This window comes from Rhinopithecus roxellana, chromosome 4 (assembly GCF_007565055.1).
Source record: "Rhinopithecus roxellana isolate Shanxi Qingling chromosome 4, ASM756505v1, whole genome shotgun sequence".
Lineage (NCBI taxonomy): Eukaryota > Metazoa > Chordata > Mammalia > Primates > Cercopithecidae > Rhinopithecus > Rhinopithecus roxellana.
The window spans coordinates 26,742,947-26,757,027 of NC_044552.1; the positions used below are offsets into that span (position 1 = coordinate 26,742,947).

Below are 14,081 nucleotides of genomic sequence, written 5' to 3' on the forward strand. Positions count from 1 at the left end.
TAAGCCCAAAGCTGAAAAGCAGCTCCAAGGGTGTGATAGGCCAGAGGACCCACCCCACAGCCCTCCCTCTATACAAGATCTCCCGCGCAGTGGCTCATGCCTGTAATCCCAGCACTTGGGAGGCTGAGGCGGGCAGATCACAAGGTCAAGAGATCAAGACCATCCTGGCCAACATGAGGAAACCTTGTCTCTACCAAAAATACAAAAATTAGCCGGGGGTGGTGGTGCACACCTGTAGTCCCAGCTACTCGGGAGGCTGAGGCAGGAGAATTGCTTGAACCCAGGAGGCAGAGGCTGCAGCGAACTGAGATTGTGCCACTGCACTCAAGATAGAGCCCGGGCGACAGAGCTCTGTCTCAAAAACAAAAACATGATCTCCCTGCGCGCCCCATCCCAAATCCTCCTCTTCTCCGCCACCAAGCAGCACACAGTTCCATCACATCACTCGCCTTTTCAAACACCATCAATGACTCTCTCTTACTTTTTGAGTTCAAGTTCAACTCCTTCCATAGGCAGTCAATACTTTTCAGAACTTGGCTGCTCCAACAAAAGTTTATGTTCTGCCCCAATCAGACCCGAAGTAGTTCCCTAAAACCTCTGCCTTTCTCTTCCCTATCTCCTCCCACCCCATCCAGAAGCCTCCATTGCCCACCAGCCAATGGTGACACTACCAATACCCACAGGCCCAGAGGCCGGGGCACTTGGCCTATTCACACCCAGCTCCACCCCAAAACCCCGCCTCCACAGCCCTGCCCTTAAACCCCTCCCACCTTTCCTTAGAGCCTGGCTCTAGCTTTCTGGAGGGGAGGAAGAAGTTAGCTGCCAAGAGAAGGCTGTGGGCCTGGCCTCCTCAACAGCAACTTGGCACAGACTCCCTCATGAAACTGTTAGATGGGGTTGGTTGGCAGCACTGTGTAATTAAATAGGCTTTTGTGGATTGCCCTGGGGACTTAGCTGCCGTATATAAATGTTATTCGAGTGACTGTATAGCATTGTTTCCATGCAGAGAAGACTTCGGAACTCAGAGCATCTGACCAAACGTGACCTTTGGGAAAGTCCTCTTGGTTTTCAGGGGGCGACCTCTGTTGGTTTGGCTCCAGCTGCAGAAAGAGCGCCAGAGAAACCTCAGTTCCAGCCTGGCTTGGCTGGGAGTGGGTGCGGACGAAACAGATGGGGGGCACCTATTTAGGTCTGATCTTCTCTTGATCTGACCCTGAGAGGGAGGGAAGGGAGTGTCTGAAGCCCCTGGGCCTTGGATATTGAGATGGAGGGCATGGGTGATCCCAGAAACCCTATCCACCACCGGACCCCTGACAGATGAGATCAGGGGCTTCTTCCTCCATTCGGCCTCCTGGGTCAAGGGGAGTTGGTGGGAGCTCAGCGGGTGACGAGGGAGAGGCGTTGAGGGACCGCGATTATTTTGCTCACCCGGTGCAGGGCCGCGGTCTTAGCGCGGGCTCTAGGGGGCGGCAGAAGCGGAGGCGCCAGCGCCAAGGAGCGGCTTCCATCCTCCAGAGGTTTTTCCGCGCACCCGCCCGGGCCAGGGTGGCCCTCTAGACGCCCACGTGGGGCTTCCTGCCAGCGAGAATGAGTTGGGACCGGGACCGCCAAGCCGATGCTGTCGGGGACACGCTGGGAGGAAGAAGTACGAGGAGGAGGGGCGGGGGCGCAGCCAACCCGGGCGCGTGCTCAGGGCGAAGGGCAGCCCCACCAGGCCCTCCCCGAGGCTGCCGATGCGAAACCGGGACGCAAAGGTGCGCACCCGTGAGCCTGGCGCCCGCGAGGAAGAGGCGTCCCAGGTGGGGTGAGGCCCTGGAACACGTTTTAATGCAGCGCCCTGACGGGCAGGAGCCAGGCAATGCTGCTTGGGAACGTGAAGCCCCATGGGCGCCAGCTAGGGGGTCCCGACTGCGCGGCCAGCCTTGGAAGAGAGGCCTTCTTGGACACCTAACCCGGAGGGAGCAGAGCTTCTGAGTGCCCAGGAGAGGGAGGCTACGGAAGTGGGGGTCAGTCAAGAGTGGGGGGACACAGGCAGGGACTGTGCGTCTCCACCCAACACAAAGACTCAAGGAGTGTGCACGTGACTACACGCGAGTGTCGAGGGCCTGGCCACAGCCCTGGTCTTCATGATAGCACAGCACAAGCCTGATGGGGAGGCATAAGGTGACCAGAGGTACAGATGCAGTAAATGTCTTCTTGGAAGTGGGCCTCAGCCTCCCCATTTAGAGAGATTAGACTGGGCTATGTAAGGCTCCTTCTGGAGCACGTGCCCGCCCACACCCAGAAGCAATTGCACACCTATGTCAGAACCTGGGCCCACAGGGACCCTAAACCCCTACCTGGTGTCCCTGGGGCGTCGTTTGTAATTTTATGCTAGTCACCCAGGCTTTGTAAACTCTGGGCCCTGACACCCCAGCCCAGCAGGGCTTGCAGGGTATCTGGATTAAGCCATACGATTCTGGTAACCACTTAGCTGGGAAGAGGGAACATCAGATGGGTGTTGGGGGAGACTGAAATAACAACACGAGCAGTGACACAGACACCTGGGAGGAAACAATCACATTATTTAACCATCAGTCAGCATGGATGCTGAGCACAGGGTCCTTAGGAGTCCCTTCCATATGCCACACATTAACCCTTTAATTTCAGGATCAGGGAAGGGGAGGGGTTCCCAGGGGAGGGACAGGGGTGGCAATGAACATACTCAGTGGCTCAGGGCCATGGCAATTTACCAGCCAATATAGAAGAATTTTAATATTCCAGCCATCTGCTGGATGCAGCCCTGCACACACCCCACACTATTCCGTTTCTTCCCTGGGGGAGCATCCTGGCCCTCAAGTTGCAGGCAGTGCCTGCCAGACCCAGACCAAGTGGAAGAGACAGTGTGCACATGGGCCAGGCAGCCAACACCTGCGGGTTAGAGAGCCCCACCCTGGCAGAGTCAGAGCCCTGAGGCCAGGGAGACCACGTATTCCAACTTTCACAGTGGGTGTGACAGGTGAGGTGGGAGGGAGGGAGGGTTCAGCCCTGAAACCCCCCACACACAGTCACTGAGGAAAGTCCTGACACAAGGATGTGGGTGCCGGAGCCCACCCCCGAGAGCCCTATCTCCAACATTTGCTGATTTTTGTGGGCATTTCTCTTTTTTGTTATTTTGCTTTCCACGCTTTAAATAATTAATATAATTACTTTTAAATACAAAATACACCGTGTCCTTTCTCTTCTCTTCCATTTGTTTGAGGCAATTGGGAGGTGAGTTTTAAATAAGGGTCTCAGCTCTCTAACGGGTCACAGGCTCCAGGTGGGAGGCCCAAGAGCCCCAGATGCCACTCCTCCCGTGGGGTGTCCGGGCAACCACTTCACCCCTCCCCTGGCCTGCCCCTGACTGAGGGCTCTCTGTGCCCTGGCCCAAGGCTCCCTAGATGGTGAGGAGCCCTCTCGGGAGGTGGCACAGAGCTGATGTTGTGGGATTCCAGGTGGGCCTGGTTCCAATGGACAGGATCAGACAGAGAAGGTCCTATCCCATGAAGCAGACAGGCCCCAGCAGCACCCCTCCCCGCCTCGGTGGGGTTCCCAGGTCTGAGAAGGAGGCATCCAGCACCGGCAGCTGCTCCAGCACAGGCGTTCGCACCTCCAGCACCGTCCGGCCTTGCTGTGTCTTCAGGGGGAGACAGGGAAGAAAGGGTGAGCTGGGTTGGGGCCCAGGCTCACCTCTCCTCTGAGTACCTTGGCCCCATCAGGGTGACTCAGGATGTACAGATTGGGAGTGTCTGTGTACCCATGCGTATGTGCTTGCTTCTCCCCCACCGTGTGCCTCTGCTGGGCAGCCATGTGCCAGTCTGTGTACATGTCTGCATTACCTTGTGTGACGCTGGTATGTGTACCCAAGTGAACCTCACCTGATGGCTTCCATCTTTTCCACCCTCCTCACTGGCTTTTGGGCTCCCTAAGGCATCCCTGACAATCCAGCAGGACGGACTCCTCCCTGCTCTCCCTGGGCGCCCTGCCCAAGGGGTCTTCCCACCTCCTTCCTCCAGCCTGAGTCTGAGATCAGTCCCCCACCCAGCTCTTCCTATTCCCACCTGGCAGCCATCTCTGAATTCTTTGACATAAGGGCTGGTCTCTGGGCTCAGCTCATCCTCATTGGCCCCGCGGAGTCTCAGGGGACCGTCGCGGGCTGCTCCAGAGCAAGGGTAGGAGACGTCCTGGTGGGCTGAGACACTGAGCAGCCGTAGGAAGGTGAGCTGGACCACACCCACTGGGGAACCCTCTGAGTCCACATAAGAGAACTGGAAGGAGAGAGAGGGCTGGTGTCAGGGGGACACAGAGACGGGCCTCAGGAGCATCTACAGCACCAGGACAGCTGAGCCAGAATCATAAGCAGGGAATGGCTGGAAGGCAAGGGCTGGGAAAGAAATGAGGGGCTGAGTGGGAGCCAGGAGACTGGGGATACACGAAAGGCAAAGTGAACATCAGAGGACCGGTGAGAAGGAAACGAAGAAAGAGCTAAGAAGTGGAGAAAGGGTGGCAGGCTCCATGGGGGGCAATAGCCAGAGGACTGTCACCAAAACCCAGAAACCACTAGGCCCTGAGGGGATGCACTACGGGGCAGGGGAGGGGCAGCCAGGGGCCAGCTCTCACCTGCGTGACATCATCCCTGGGTGTCACACAGGTCTCACCCCCTGCTGTGAAGTTGCAGAAAACTCGGAAGGCATCCCGAGCACAGCCCTGGTTGGGGTCGACCCAGTACTCTCCTGTTGGGTGAGGGAGAGGGGAGGTCAGGGCCACCCAGGTCCAGGCTCCAAGATGCTCTTTGCCTCCACATTCCCTCTTCCCTCCCAGCCCTCCCCATCATGCTCTTAGTCTCCTGGTCCTCCTCCCTCCCAGAACCCTAGAATATAGCCCATCCTACCGCTGCAGCCCACTTTCATCACGTGACACCTCTGCCCCCAACAGTAACCCCAGACCGTCTGACTGGAGGAGGTCCGAGTATGGACAGCCTCATTCTAGGACAACATGTGGTTGCAGGTGATCACATAGATTCACCTGTTCAGGTGCAAACAGATGTGTGCACATATGTATATTTATCTGCTGTTGCAGACACTGGGCTGATAACCAACTGGTACATACTGACCCAGATCAGTTGCTAAAGTATTGGGATACTTCTGATCTGGTTGGTAAATAGCTGCAGTTCCCAGCCCCTCAGCCCTCACCCTCAATCCAACACCTTCTCCAGGACTCCCCCAGCATCCATTCTGCTTGTTCAGTACCCATGCTGTTGGGGAGATGTTTGTGCACCCTGAGGCTGGCACTGACCATCAGGCAGCTCTGGGTGGCACAGCTTTAGGTCCTGGCAGGTGCGAGCAGGGCTCTCCTGGGTCCCTGTCGGCCGCCTCATCTGCTCGATCTCCTCCCGCAGGGAGTCGAGTGAGCCAAAGATCTCCTCCAGCCCCCCAGGACTGCCGGGGGCTCCCCCGGTCGGTATGGCCTCATCTTCCTGCATCAGGCGGCTTCCATCCACCGAGCGCCGAGTCTTCTTGGGCATCTGGATGGGCAGTGGCTGGATCACCTCGCCCGGGGGACCCTGGGTGCAGGGACAGATGGAGAGGGCAAGAGATGAGGTTAGTGTGAGGGTGAAGTGTGGCAGCAATGGAGCAGAGGGGAATGGCTCTGGGAGCGGCCCCGGTTCCTCACTCACCGGGTGTCCTGGAGGGCCCTGCACACCTTTCTCTCCCTTGGGTCCGGCTGGGCCCTGACAAGGAATAAATGAGGTCATGGAGGGATCAAGAGGTCAAGCATGGATCAAGGTCACAGAAGGATCAAATCAGCCTCCTGGCTGGGATTAAGGGGCTCCTTGCGGGGAGTCTATTTGCCCTGGAGAGACATCATCAAGTCCAGAGGGGGGTGGGGCAAAGGTCAGAGCTGAAGGGGGTCACTCACTGAGGCTCCTTTGGCTCCTTTGGGGCCAGCAGGTCCCTGTGAAATGAGGAACAAGAAAGAGACAGTCACTGCAGGGGAAGATCAGGACTCGGAGGAGCGGGGAGGCGAGGTCCCAAGTTCACAGGAGCCTTGGGTTACTACAGGAGGAGCAGTCCTGTGGGAATACCAGGACATTCACAGCCCTGGAAGTATGGGGAGGAGGGACTGGGGGTGACAGGACAAATGGGGGACCCTGAGGACTATGCTTGTTAGGCTGGTGGTTCCGTGGAAGTCATTGGGAGGCCATGGGCCGGCAGCAGAGGGGTTTAGGGGATTTGGTGGAGGAACAGAGGCAGTACTCACCGGGAGGCCAGGGGGGCCTCCAGGACCAATGGGGCCGGATGCTCCTGGGATACCCTAGGAAGGGTAGGGTCTGGTTCAACCGGGTCCTCCTCCCACACCCTCCTGAGCATCTGCTCACTCACCCACAGCTGAGTCCCAACTCCAACTCCACCCCTCTCCACCCTACTCTCAACCCCCACAACTTCCAGGACCGTGCCCTCTACTCACCGTCTCACCCTTCTGCCCAGGGGAGCCCTGAGGCCCAGGAAGTCCCCGATCTCCCTTCTCTCCCTGCTCACCCGGGGGCCCAATCAGTCCAATGAGACCTGGGTGGCCCTAGAGAAGGGTGCAGGCAGTCAAGAGAATGCAAAGAGGAGTCATGTGGATGGGGAGAAGGGCCAAGAAGACACGGAGTGGGAGCCGGGCACAGGGTCCGTGAGTGGCCCTCACTGAGCAGGGACCCCCTGGGACTGGCTGCTGGAGGCCTGAAGCAGAGCAGTGGGCACTCAGGTCCCACAGGTTTCAGGGTCGAGGGTGATGGGAGAGACACCTGGCCACGTGTCTGTCACTCACCTTCTCTCCCTTGGCTCCAGCATCGCCCCGGAGACCAGGCAGCCCTGGGGGTCCCTGTGGAGAGATGGGAAATCACTCTCTCAAGGGAGAGGTGGGACCAAGTTCTCCCCAACAGTCTCCACTTCCTCCAGGGCTTCAGCTCTGTCCCAGGGCAGCACCCTCACCCCTCACCCAGCCCTATCCCAGTCACTCACCACAGGACCTGGGGGCCCAGCCTGGCCTGTAGCTCCAGGTCGGCCTTGCTGACCCTGAAGATTTGAGGGGACCACAGGGGTCAGGGGGAGCATCCCCACACTGCACCCCTCCCATGGCTCCTCACTCCCATCCCAGCCCAGCCCTTCCCTGCGGTGACTTACCACTGAGCCTGGGAGCCCCCTCAGACCATCAGGGCCAGGTTTCCCTGCTGGGCCTGCAGGACCCACCGGGCCTGTCTTCCCCGGGGCACCTACAGCACCAGGATCTCCCTGAAACACACACAAGGAACATGTCCTGAAGGGCAGAAGAGTGGGGTGTGGGCAGGGGGCAGAGGGTCCAAGGTGGAAGATGTGAGGCAGGGAGGAAGGGCCAAACTCTAGGAGCCCCTAGCGCAGGAACAAGTATAGGGAACGCCTCTCCCCAAAAGGTCCCAACATGGGAGAGGTGGACATGGGGTAGGCATCTGGGGACCGAGGCATCTGAGGGGTGGGAGGCGGAGGGGATGCTCCAGCACCAGGGCGGCCTTTCCCTCACCTTGGCTCCCTTCCCTCCTTGTCGCCCCTCGGGACCAGGCGAGCCAGCAGGACCCTGCAGATGGAGCGAGAAGGAAGAGCACGTGAGGCCATGGGCAGCCAGGCTCAACCCTTTCCCCTTCCTGTCCTAGACACACACATACACATGCACACACACATGTGCATACACAGGGACACACCCAGAGGGCTGATTCACAGATGTGCAGAACAGATGCAGCTGTGACAGGTGTGAAGATACTGGGTAGTCTGTACATTTGTGAAGAGCCACTTGCCCACACCCTACCTGGTGGCCCGTCTCCTGTCCCAGCAACTAAAAAGTTTCACCCCTGGCCCACAGAAAAGCCAGCCAGCCCCTCCTCCAGTTTCCATTCTGCTTTGTTAGTAACCACCACTCCTCCTGGTGAGAACATACACACCAGAACCCAGGAACGAACATGCCCAAGACACCACACATCCATCAACCCACCAGCTCGTGCACGCACACTCTGCCCAGGGCAATGAGATACTGCACACCCTTAAACCCACCAGCTCCTGCACGCACACTCTGCCCAGGCAATGAGATACTGCACACCCTTAAACCCACCAGCTCCTGCATGCACACTCTGCCCAGGGCAATGAGATACTGCACACCCTTAAACCCACCAGCTCCTGCCCACACACCCACCCAGGGCACTGCAGACACCAGGCACCTCCCCGCCCGTCCCACCTGCCATTGCCCAGCCTCCATCCACACAGCCCAGGGACTGCCTCCCGAGGTCTCAGGGGTCCACCTCACTTACCCGCTTTCCAAGTGGCCCTGGGGGTCCATTCTCCCCAGTGGGACCAGGGGATCCCTAGGGAGAGAGGAATTGGGGTAGCTGAGTGTTTATCCTCCAGCCAAGGGACCCCTCAGCCCCTCAGGAGTGGGGCACAGAAGAGGGGTAAAGGGGATGAGGCTTGGCTTGGGCTCAGGGGGGTTGTGGGGTCACCAGTCACTCACAGGCTGTCCTGGCTCACCATCCTCGCCTCGGTCACCCTTAGCACCATCCTGGCCCTGCAGAGGTGAAGTAAGGTCAGAGATGGGCCCCCAACCTGGCTGGCATCACCCCCAAAACTGTCAATCCCCCATCCCCTTGCCTGCCCTGCCATAACCCCAGCCTCCCAATACCCAAGCCCAGCGGCCACACAGAGGCCCCCCCATAGAAGCCCCACCCTTTTTGCCCCTTCCCCTCTCTGAGTAAGACTCACCCGAGGGCCACCTTCTCCAGGGGGGCCAGGGTCACCAGGAAAACCAACGGGACCCTGATCCAGAGGGAGAATAAGAGTCAGGGTCACAGCTCCCTGAGCCCACCCAGCACAGATGCCCACAGGCACATGCCACTGCCCTCTAGAGGCAGTGTCCACCGGTACCCCCCAGGAAGAGGTCTCTGCACCCCTCTCCCCACCACGTGCACTGTGTGTTGTATAATGCCTCAGGGTATTAACTGCAGGGCATCTCTCACTTTCTCTCTGGATCCTAGACCCCATGCATCCCTTCAGATGCCCCATTTCCAGTGCATCCCCTTAATCCGGGGCTCCCCACACTCCAAGATCCTCCCTCACACACACCCATATTCCCAGGTCTGTCGTTCACAGGGCCTGAGAGGACTCCATCCCCACCGCCCCAAACTCACAGGGTTCCCTTTGGGGCCATCATCGCCTGTGGGGCCTTTAGGCCCTGGTGGTCCTGGCTCTCCGGGCTGCCCCGACTCTCCTTTTTCTCCACGTTCCCCGCGTGGACCCTGCAGAACAAGCGGAGGACACAGATGGCCCAGGGGGTCTTGAAGATCAGGGCTGCAGCCTCTGCTTCCGAGACACCTTCAGCCATCCCCTACTCCCCTCAGTGACAATGGGACACACACAGAAAGTCAAGCCTATAAGGGGAGTCCCCTGGTCCCCTTCCCTTTGAGGAAGGGGAAGAAGGGCTCACTCAGACCAGGGATCAGGCCTCACAGAGGATGGCAGGGAGCAGAGACTCTTGCTGCAGAGGAGTTCCAGCTCAAGGAGGTCACAGGAAAAGTGGAGTCAGGGTTGAGGCGGGTGAGGGGGATTGGGGAGTAGGGCCTTGGAGCTGTCACTCACCTTGACACCTGGCTCGCCCTGGATGCCTGGAGATCCTGACTCTCCTGGTTCCCCCTGCAAAGAGATTAGAGTCAAAAACCTCCTCTCCTTCCCTGGCCAAAAAATTCTGATATTCCCCACATCTCATTCTCTTTTGTCACCCCAACCAAAATTGGCAGAAATCCAACTCTCATCCCCCACTTCCATGACTGCTCCGTTCACCCCCTTCCCAATTACCTTCTCTCCAGGGGGACCGAGGTTCCCAACACCTCCCGGGGGACCTTGTGGGCCCTGGAAGAGGAACAGAAATAGGTGTCATTGCTTAGGAAGGAGGTGCCATTTCAGGGGCAAAGTCCCAGATGAGCAGCCCAAGGTCACAGCAGTGAGGCAGTGGAGGCCTCCCAGGAGTAAGGGCTTCTCTTGGCCCCTGAGACGATACTAGAGTTTATGGTCTGGGAAAGGAAGGCAGAGGACCAGACACATTGATCTGAAGGGACAGGGGCTGAGATGACTCACATCAGCGCCATTGGGTCCAGCTGGACCTCGAGGTCCTGGGGGGCCAGGTGGTCCCTGGGGGGAAAGAGATACACCACAGATGGGGAAGGGAAGTGAGACGGCTGAGCATAAGTGGTAGAGACAGGAGGACGAGAAGCCAGGCCAGGGAGTCGGCAGTGGGGTGTGGGGTGAGGGCTGGCCAGGGAGAGGGGTGACTAGTATGGGGGCTAGGGTCAGTAGGGGTCACACTCACCATAGGACCCACATCTCCTGTTTCTCCCTTCTCCCCAGAGGGGCCTGGCAAACCCTGTGCAGGTATACAAAACATGGGCACAGGTGACCACCCCACTCAAAGCGCAACCCTAGGCAGATAGGTCCCACAGTCCCCTCCCCTCAGACCCACATGCCCACAAGTCCTCATCAGCAGGCTGCTGGCAGGTCTGGGGCAAACATCACCCCATCCTGACCCCCCCTCAGCCCCTGTCCCTATCCCCCAACATACCTGTAGGCCAATGGGTCCTGGGGGCCCATTGAATCCTCTTGTTCCTTCATCGCCTTTGGCTCCAAAGTGTCCCTGGGGTCCCCGAGCTCCAGGCTCCCCATCTGCTCCCTGCAGGGTAGAGGGAAAGCAGAGTCAAGAACACAGGGATGGGTCATGGGTCAGGTGTTCTCTATCCACAAATACCACACAGAGCTGGGTGCCATGCCCAGAGCCCATGCTCCCGCTCCCAGCCCCAAGGGCAGAGGGGAGCTGAGGGAGGACCAGAGGCTGCTGGGCCTTTGGTGGGGGTAGAGGGGTGACTCACCGCTGCTCCAGGCTGCCCCACAGGACCAATGGGTCCAGGGGGTCCAGGAGGGCCCTGGGTGAGAGAAGAGAGTCAGAGACACCAAAACAGGGAGAGAGATCAGGTAGGAACGAGGTTAAAGGCCAGGAGATCAGAAGTCAAGGTCATGGACACTTACATGTTCGCCCTTGTTCCCTTTGGTGCCCTTCTGTCCAGGGTCCCCCACCTCACCCTGGGAGGAGAAGACAGACAAGATATTAGAGAAAGGTGATAGGTAGAGTGGGAAGGATGACATGACAGGGGCCAGGGGTCATGCCCAGGTCAGCCATCTCATCTGGAGAGAAGATTGTGGGGGTCTGTGGGGTCCCTTACCTTGTCTCCATCCTCTCCAGCCACACCTGGAGGCCCAGCAGGACCAGGAAGCCCCACAGGACCCTGCACCCCGTCTCGGCCTGTCGGGCCAGTGGGGCCCTTCTCACCCTGTGGGACAGGACAAAGGAGTCATAGCCTGGAGGTGACCCTCACCCTCAAACACCCCACAGGAAACTTGTCATAGCCCATCAACCCTAGGCTCACAGACCCCTCCCCAGAGCCCCACCCCAGGACCACCACACTCACCGGGACGCCTTTCTCTCCTGCGGCTCCAGGGGGACCCTGTGGGCCTGGGCGCCCTGGTGGACCAATGGGTCCCCCTGATCCTGCTGCACCTCGTTCCCCAGGGGAGCCCTGAGAGAACAGATGAGTCAGACCCCCAGGAAGGAGACCCCAGCTCGCCCATACCAGAGAACCTCAGACCAAAATTCCCAGAAGATCCCAAAATCAGACGCATTCTGGCTGTCCCTGGACAGCCTCTGCCCAGCCCCACAGCCCCTGGTGGTATCGGAATGCCACTCCTACCCTTCCTCACCCACCCCTTTCCTGGGTCCTTTCTACCACCCCCCCACCCCGGAACCCCAGACTCACTGCAGGGCCAGGGGGGCCAGACGGACCTTCATTCCCCTTCAAACCAGGTCCACCCTATGAACCAAACATTTGGGGAAGATGAGACTTCGTGGAAAGAGAAGGGTGAGGGCTGGGGAGGGAAGACAGGTTCCAAAAGATACAAGTGGGGAGTGACATGGAGGGGGTCAGGGACAAGGTCAGGGAGGGGACTCAGGATGCTTGGTGCTTGTGACAGGCAGGGGTCTGGGAGTCACACTCACAGCAGTGCCTGGGAGGCCTCTCTCTCCTGGGAATCCCCTCAGACCAGCAGGACCATCCTTCCCTGGGGCCCCAGGGGGACCAGGGTCACCCTAAAAGGAAAGGAGAGGTGATGAGCCACAGCCATGCTCCCAGATTAAACAGAGAGCTCTCGAGCCCCCCTCAAATCGCCAATTACCTGTTCCTTTCAGCACCCCAATCCCCAGTTCCCCAACTTCCCCTCTGCCTGGCCCCTCACTGACCTTTGTTCCTTCTTTTCCAGCTGTCCCAGGTAGTCCCTGCTCTCCAGGGGGCCCTGGGGGGCCTGGGTGACCTCTCTCCCCCATAGGGCCGGTTTCTCCTGCTGCTCCCTAGACAAAGGCAGAGAGAGTTCCCAGTCTCAGGCCCTTCATCCCACTGTCTGCCAAAAGAGCCCAACCTGGCCACCCTAAAGCACTCCTCCAGAACCCCTTTATCCCTGCCCCAAAGCTCCCGGGAAATTCCCCAGCATTCCTGGGCCACTGCTGGGTTTTTTCCTGCCCCATGTGGAGTAACTACACCACCTTGTGTCTCTGTAGGGGAACTGCCTCTCCTGGGGGACAAGATGATGAGAATGCACCCAAAAACAGACTGAAGTTCAGGACCCCTGCCTGAAATCCCAGCCCCCACCATTGACCCCAGCCCCAGGAGTCTGGGTCAGGCGGACCAGGGGCAGGGATGTGTGACCGAGAGAAGAGGGGCAGACAGACTAATGCTAGGGTCTGGAGTCCATTCTCTCCTAGGGACAAACGTACCTGAGGTCCCACCACTCCTGGAGGACCAGGGGGGCCGGTCTTCCCTTGGAAACCCTAGGCGAGGAAGAGAGGAGAATGCAGTGAAAGCAGGTGTGGGCGCTATGGGGCAGATTCCCAGGAGGAGGGATCCCAGGCAGGATCACACCAAGCCCTGGGCCCTGGGTCTGAGCAGCACCAGGGCAGGCTCCACTCTGCCAGGAGAACGTCCCTGTGGACTTTCCAGACAGCTCTGGGGTTAAAGGGTCTGAGGGAGCCCCCCAAGAATGGGTAGCCAGGAGCATCACTCACCACTTCTCCTCTCTGGCCTGGGTGTCCCGGCAGCCCGTCCTTCCCAGGGGGGCCCTGGAAGGGGTTCAGGTGTCAGGTGAACTCTCGGTTGGAAAGGGCAGGGAAGAAGGACTCAGAGAAGCGAGGCGGGTCAGAGCTCAGGGCCAACTTACCGGGGGTCCTTTGGGTCCAGGAAACCCATTGGGACCCTGAGGTCCAGGGAGGCCCTAGAGACAGAGGTGGTGGAAGTCAGGAGAATGGGGCCATGGGCTGAGGGGGGGAACTCAGCTTCCTCCCTGAGGTGAGGAGGGAGCTGGCTCACCCAGGCTTCCTGGGGAGTTCAGGGGAAGGGGACTCTCGATCCATACTCACCCTCTCTCCAGGGGGCCCATGGGGGCCATCACCACCAGATGTTCCCTGTGGGGGGAAACAGTCAGGGAGTGGGAAGAGCTGCTTTCCAGCTGTCCCTGAGGTCAGGGTGTTGACAGAGGGCTGGGGCTGAGTGGGCAGGGGGCAGATGGAGCCCTGTAGAGACCACTCACCTTAACTCCAGACTTCCCAGTGGCACCTCGGGGTCCCCGCTGACCCCGTGGACCCTACAGAGGGCAGAGGAGTTGTCAGAGAAACCCAAATGCCTCCCTCTGGACCTTGAGCCACCTGTTTGTCTCCCCAGCACTCACCGTGGGGCCCCGTTCTCCCCGAGGCCCTGATTTCCCCGACAGGCCCTGATGGGAATGAAGCAGAGAGAACATTACCCAGCGTGAGACTCCCCACAGACCCCCTCTACACCTCTCCAGCCCTTCCCTTCTCATCCCCTCTCATCCCCCAGCTTACCCGGGCTCCCTTCTCTCCACTGGTACCAGGAAAGCCAGGAAATCCTAGGGACCCCTGGTGAGAATAGAGAAGGGGGGAAATTGAAA

General features: G+C 59.1%; 1 protein-coding gene across 2 annotated transcripts in view; it reads right to left on the minus strand.

Moving 5' to 3' along the window:
* Positions 1–2,542: 2,542 nt before the first annotated feature.
* COL11A2 (collagen type XI alpha 2 chain) overlaps positions 2,543–14,081 on the minus strand; it is a 29,794-nt gene continuing 18,255 nt past the window's right edge. For both annotated transcript variants that reach the window (XM_010357872.2, XM_010357870.2), the window contains 35 exons: positions 13,996–14,049; positions 13,842–13,886; positions 13,704–13,757; positions 13,534–13,578; positions 13,335–13,388; positions 13,183–13,236; positions 12,895–12,948; positions 12,364–12,471; positions 12,124–12,213; positions 11,885–11,938; positions 11,540–11,647; positions 11,294–11,401; positions 11,100–11,153; positions 10,943–10,996; positions 10,639–10,746; positions 10,390–10,443; positions 10,158–10,211; positions 9,879–9,932; positions 9,663–9,716; positions 9,215–9,322; positions 8,790–8,843; positions 8,542–8,595; positions 8,342–8,395; positions 7,564–7,617; positions 7,191–7,298; positions 7,029–7,082; positions 6,835–6,888; positions 6,490–6,597; positions 6,283–6,336; positions 5,941–5,976; positions 5,699–5,752; positions 5,317–5,584; positions 4,642–4,754; positions 4,083–4,289; positions 2,543–3,658 (listed from right to left, as the gene is read on the minus strand). In XM_010357872.2, coding sequence (XP_010356174.1) covers positions 3,518–3,658; positions 4,083–4,289; positions 4,642–4,754; positions 5,317–5,584; positions 5,699–5,752; positions 5,941–5,976; positions 6,283–6,336; positions 6,490–6,597; positions 6,835–6,888; positions 7,029–7,082; positions 7,191–7,298; positions 7,564–7,617; positions 8,342–8,395; positions 8,542–8,595; positions 8,790–8,843; positions 9,215–9,322; positions 9,663–9,716; positions 9,879–9,932; positions 10,158–10,211; positions 10,390–10,443; positions 10,639–10,746; positions 10,943–10,996; positions 11,100–11,153; positions 11,294–11,401; positions 11,540–11,647; positions 11,885–11,938; positions 12,124–12,213; positions 12,364–12,471; positions 12,895–12,948; positions 13,183–13,236; positions 13,335–13,388; positions 13,534–13,578; positions 13,704–13,757; positions 13,842–13,886; positions 13,996–14,049 — 2,781 coding nt within the window. In that variant the 3' untranslated portion in view covers positions 2,543–3,517. The remainder of the gene's footprint in view (positions 3,659–4,082; positions 4,290–4,641; positions 4,755–5,316; positions 5,585–5,698; positions 5,753–5,940; positions 5,977–6,282; positions 6,337–6,489; positions 6,598–6,834; positions 6,889–7,028; positions 7,083–7,190; positions 7,299–7,563; positions 7,618–8,341; positions 8,396–8,541; positions 8,596–8,789; positions 8,844–9,214; positions 9,323–9,662; positions 9,717–9,878; positions 9,933–10,157; positions 10,212–10,389; positions 10,444–10,638; positions 10,747–10,942; positions 10,997–11,099; positions 11,154–11,293; positions 11,402–11,539; positions 11,648–11,884; positions 11,939–12,123; positions 12,214–12,363; positions 12,472–12,894; positions 12,949–13,182; positions 13,237–13,334; positions 13,389–13,533; positions 13,579–13,703; positions 13,758–13,841; positions 13,887–13,995; positions 14,050–14,081) is intronic.